The 6,000-nt window shown below is 34.9% G+C and overlaps 1 protein-coding gene across 1 annotated transcript; it reads right to left on the bottom strand.

The window, feature by feature from the left end:
- Positions 1-637: 637 nt before the first annotated feature.
- On the bottom strand, positions 638-2,915 carry LOC144558843 ((+)-piperitol/(+)-sesamin synthase CYP81Q2-like). The gene is made up of 2 exons (XM_078307748.1): positions 1,739-2,915; positions 638-1,618 (listed from the first exon to the last, which is right to left on the bottom strand). Exons 1-2 carry the CDS (start codon positions 2,660-2,662, stop codon positions 1,004-1,006), a joined length of 1,539 nt encoding a protein of 512 aa, XP_078163874.1. The 5' UTR covers positions 2,663-2,915; the 3' UTR covers positions 638-1,003.
- Between the last annotated feature and the right edge of the window lie 3,085 nt (positions 2,916-6,000).

Raw genomic sequence — 6,000 nt, 5'->3', positions numbered from 1 at the left:
GTTTCAATAATTTTTATGCCGTCTTGTCTATAGATGATCAATTGCATAAATTAATGAGGAATTTTCTTCTAAAATGAAGGAAGGAAGAAAAAAAAAAAAACTAAATTTCATTTAAAATAAAGAATCACAAAGGTCTAAAATAGATTGACCTCTTTTCAGCTGGCTCAGTATTTCTTTTCCAAAGTCAGTAGCCCAAATGGACCTTATATATATATATTACTGAAATTCAGTGTAAACCCATATGATAATTAATTGTAGTATCTTACTCTTTAATGTTGTACTAAGTAACGAATTATAATAACTACATGTGTTTCCATTTATATAGGCTCTTATTGGGCTATCGAAATATAGACCCAATTTACAGCCCAGACATAATGTAACAGAGACATTAATTAAAGTTATGGTCTTTTGGAAAGACCAGATACTAACAAAAGCTCAATTTCATTTTATCAACATGTCTTGCCTTAACAGAGACATAATATAATTAATGCCTCTTGTTATGATTCTGGAAATAAAGTTATTAGTGCGAACACATCAATATTTTCAGAGGCATAACAAGGGGAGTCTCTTCTTTATTCTTTTAATTTTTCTCATGAGTAAGATTTATTCTGTCAAGTGTCAATGTGACAAAAGTGTCTCCTTTTTTGTTTAGGATTGTGATATGATGTTCCTTGATGGTGCATTCATCTCTATAGTCAAAGGAACGAGTGTGAATGAAAGAGTCATAAAATAAGAATTAGTTGAAGGAACCCACCTCTCATCATCTTTAATTAGTATAATTAAGTGGTGTCATTCTTTATTAATCTAAACAGGAAACGGAAAACACAAGAAAAGAGAAATGTAAGGCATAACATAAAGAATACGAGACATTTTTGTACATGCCCCACCCTCTTAATAATTATGTATTGATCTGAAAAGGAAATATTAGTAATTAAGGTCCTCAGAACTAGATCAAAGTTTCAACAAATAATTAAAGAGCTATGCGCAGTTAATTACAAGGAGATCACAACTCAGAAAGAACCTTTATCATAGCTTCTCGGGGCCGATACATTGCTTCGAGTGGAACGGCTTTAGGAAGGGTGAGACCGGAACCTTCAGTCAAGTCGACAAGTTCATTCCCTGTTCTTTCCCAGTCAAAACATTGAATTAAAGTTCCTAGTATCAACCCTACTTCACGCATTGCGAGTCCTTCTCCCGGGCACCTTCTCCTGCCCATCCCGAATGGTATCATCCACTTACCCTCACCTTTCCCGTTCTCAAATCTCTCCGGCTTAAATTTCGCAGGTTCCTCCCAAATGTCAGGATCTCTGTGGATACTATAAGCATTCACTAACACCATTGTTTCGCTTGGGATGTTGTAGCCTCCAATGGTTACATCTTCGCGTGATTCATGAGGCACGAGAAGAGGCCCACCGGGGTAAAGTCGGAGCACCTCGCTCAGAATACAATGAAGGTACGGAACTTGGGCCATGTCCGACTCCTCTATCAACCGCTCGGTTCCGACGTGCATGTCAATTTCAGCCGCCGCCTTCTTTAGTACTTCTGGATTGTTCAGTAGGTTGGCCATCGCCCATTCCACTGTGTTAGCCGAGGTATCCGTCCCAGCGAGTAAGATGCTCTAAATTTATAAAGACAGAAATAATTAAACAAAATCTCAGTTTCAATTAACAAAATATAGCAACTCAATATAATATTTTTTTTTTCTCTGTACTTGTTTTCAGTTAAGAGCTTAACATACCAGGCTGATGCTTTGAATTATGTGGTCACTGTATCCCTCTGGATCCTTTCTTTGCAATTCAAGCAAATGAGCTATCATTGTTTTCTTTGTATCAGCACTATTTGTCCGATGTTCTTCGATTAGCTTTTTGCTCATCTCAATGTGTTGCTTTAACAAGTGTCTTTTTTTCTTCATCACTCCATTTAGATCCAAGAACCGAAGAACTGGCACGAAGTCTTCGATATTAGATGCCCCACTCAAGGCGAAGTGCTCCTCCACTGCTTCCCTAAACCGTTTTGTCTCCTCCAAATCCTCTATGTTATCTCCATAGAACCTCTTTCCGGCTATCGTTATCATCAACACGTTAAGCGACAGTTCAAATAGACTTGTTTTGAGCTCGAGCTTCTTCACTGGGCAATCTGAGCCGTTCGATCCCATACAACAAGTTTTCCAAGACTTGAAGAGTCGGCGAGCCATGTCTTGTACTTCTCTTGCACGAACATCTGAAGACGCATGTAAACGTTGAGCAGAGAGGAGCTCGACTGCTGCAATCTTCCGAACACTACGCCAGAAGGGACCGTAGTTGGCCGCACCTATGCCAATGATCCCGACATTTTCGTTGATGCGTTTGGCTGAGGGTAATTGAGGTCTGTTAGCTAAGGCCAAGTCGTGGGTGGTGAAGCACTCTTCAGCCAATAACCGAGAGGAGATGACGAGAACCGGCCGAGGGCCGAACCGAAGAAAAGTGATGGGGCCATATTTTTGTGATATGCGGGCCAGGGCATGGTGGAGGGGCTTTTTGAAAAGATAGAGGTGGCCGATAAACGGTAGTGCCGGAGGACTCGGAGGTAGTTTTCTTTTGTTGGTTGTATAAGAGAGAACAAATTTTACCAAGACAATGAAAACAATGGAAAGGAGGATGCTTTGTAAAGCAAAGGTAGACATTGCTAACTTGAGTAGATGCTTTATTATGATGCTAGAATTTCTGAAAGATGAAAATGTGATGTGGTTACTGTGTAGCTAGCTAGGTTTGCAGAGCTGTGGATTATGTTGAGCAGTGCAATGTTTCATCATGAAAGCCTTATAAATAGGATTGAGTAGGAATCTCATACCATCAAGTGGTGAGTTGAATATTCTATATTGCCTCAGAACTTCTAGAAACCAAAAATAAAGGAAAAATAAATTCCATGTGTTTGGTTTAGGAGCAGGGTCTTTCGAGCGCGTATCCTCTGAGATATTTCAACTTTTGCGTGACGACGTGTATATACGGTGCCTATTTGAACGGTTCAGATTTTATAAGAAAACACTCAAACTTTGAGATATGGATGCGAATTTGGGTCGCTACAGTGAACATTGGATCAAATTTAATCGAACGTTCGATAAGGGCCGTTTAATTTTTTTTTAATTTCTCAAAAAAAATTAAAATTATAAATCGCTCGTGAATTTAAACTTATAGCGTAAATCGGATAGAATTTGATCCAAGTATAGTCATTTATTATTAATTATAACACTGCATCATGTCACGCGTGTTAATTATGTAACTTGTGTGTTATGTAATATATCCGTTATCTCTTTTCGATAAAAAATAATATTTTGCATCACGTCATGTGTATTGATTCAATACGTGATACATTACATTCCAACATTATTTATTTATTATAATTTATTTTGTACTATTTTATATTTTAATAATTTTCTTATTATGTTCTAAGAATTAACTTCAAATTAAAAAAAATTAAACATGATTATATGTGACACTCTATTATTATGTTTTATTATTTTAATCGTATCATGTAAAAATAAATAATTAATTATCAACCATAAAAAATTATCAGTCACAGCTTATTAATTACTAATTACGTCACGTCAGTTTTTTTTTTCTTTCACAATCTCATGTCCATCTGGCCTTCGCTCGATTAATCCCCACGTCTTTGTTGAATTTTATAATATGCTTTGCATTATAATTTGGATTTTAGGCGAAGGAGCGCCTCAGTTAAAGTATCTAGCCAATATTTAGCGAGAACATTCTACAAAAGTGCTTTTGTAAGGTGACAGTGACACGCATGTTTGAAGTTCAAACTATCGTAAGGAGACGCGTCATCTCAAAAAAAAAAAAAAAAAAAACTATCGTAAGGAGGCGCGTCATTAAATACACGACAAATTAGAAGAGAATATTGCACGTGACAATTTGTTTCGTGCACGTGACAATTTGTTTAACAACTCTTTGCGATTTGCGCTTTGCGCTTTCAATGTACGACATCCGAGTTCCGACAGGACAAAATTGTTTAAATAGAGATTTCCTGGATTTATATCCGGATAATTTGCTCCGTATTTGTTCGGTATGTGGAGATTATTCGAATTCGTATTAAATAGATATAGATAATTGCGGATACAGATACGGATATTTTTTGTATATGATGAAACAATAGCGAATATAAATACGGATAATTTTATGAAGGCGAATATTCATATCTGTATCCGCAATTATTCAGATTTGAAATTGCTTCCAACAGATTTCGACTTTACTGCTCCGGATAGAAGTAGTTATATAATTATTCCATATTTATTTCAGTTTTAGTTGTAGAATAAATGATAATATGATATGGTTTCCAATTTAATCTATTTTTTGCTTGTGATGGTGCTACAATAGTGTTATTTTCTTTCTTTTTTACCTTCATTTCTTTACTCTCCATTCACGTCTATTCAAGACTTTCGGCAGTGAATGTAGTATGTTTTTAGTCTCTGTTAAATTGGTTATAGTAATTGTTTCAAAACTACAACAAGACACTCTTTTGTATCTTAAAGTGTATAACTCAATTATCCGACATTATTTGCTTTGTATCCATATTTGAATATGTATTCGTAGATTATTCACTCCGTATCTGTATCAATTTAAGGTGGATTTGATTTTAAATTTTAATATATGTTTACTATCTGTATTTGTATCCGCTCATTGAAAGGCGGATACGGATATAGTATTAGCATTATCCTTTCCGAATCCGCTCCGTTTACATCCCTATCTAGACTGAAGGGTGGTAATTTTTTTAATTTTTATAAAAATACAGAAGTATTAGATAAATTGTAGTAAAATAATTTTGATGTAATATATAGAGGGATGTTAGTTAGGTTTTCTTTAAAAATATCTAAAGAAACGGCGTTAGTAATTTGGTTTATTTAGCTATCACATTAAAATTAAGAATCACATGAATCACATGGTAGACCACATCAGAGGAGCCGAATAGTGGTGGTTCCATTAGAAACTTTTTAAAGAGAGAAGAAAAGGCTGTATTGACATCTAATGGGATATAAGAACCGAACCATGGTTTCGATTTCTTTAGTTATACAAATTTAAACTCTATATTTAATTAAGATTGTAGGTTTAAAATTCAGATGAAAATTTCTATTAAATATAAACTAAGTTGGATAATTTGATTCAAACTTTACTCTAAAATCTTATATGGATGTTTTGAGTGGAGATATTTTGTTTGTTTTTTTATTAAAAAAAAGTTAGTTTATAAAATTCCCCAGAAATTATCGTAAGATCTTGGGGTTTGATAAATTGAGAGGAAAATAGAAGGAAATTTTAGAGAGAGTTTTGGTCTATGGGCTTAATTCTGTACCGGGCCTAGAAAGGTATTTGAGACCGGGAGCGCACAAGTGCGCAAGTCACAGCACGAGTTGTTTGTAGCGGTCTCTTTCTGTGTCCATCCGTGTAATGGGTCACTGCATGGATGATGTTTTACTTGGCAAGTTGGCATTGTTGGCATTCAGTGTAATGTTTTACTTTTGGAAAACCAAAGGATCTAATCAATTAAAGGAACTTCATCAATCATCACTTTCTTCACTCGTTCCACATGCAAATTCATCAATTAAATGCGAGTGTTAGTTGGATTGTAGTGATTATGTTTTCGTGATATCTACAAGTGCAAGGGTCTAGATGCTTAGGTGTATATTCTCTGTTTTTAGGGTCAATTTTGACCATTATTTTTCTTATGTTTGGCGCATTATATTTTCTCATTATATAGTTCTCGACACTAGTTAATATGCATCTTTTCACATTGCTTTTGAAACATTTATATTATATCTAAAATCATTCATTTATCAATAACAACCAATGCATCAAATGTTTAGTGCATGTTTGCTATTAAGAACCAAAAAAAAAATGTTTGCTATTATGTTTATTTTAGAAACAGGACCCACATTTAGACTAAGAAATGTATATCTATTAGGTAAAAAACCCAGGAAAGCATAGATATTGTAGGATAGTACAACTTTATTAGTTG

Source organism: Carex rostrata, chromosome 1 (assembly GCF_964058835.1).
Source record: "Carex rostrata chromosome 1, lpCarRost1.2, whole genome shotgun sequence".
NCBI lineage: Eukaryota > Viridiplantae > Streptophyta > Magnoliopsida > Poales > Cyperaceae > Carex > Carex rostrata.
Note: the sequence above shows the minus strand (reverse complement) of the source record. Positions and strands in the feature narration are given on the sequence as shown.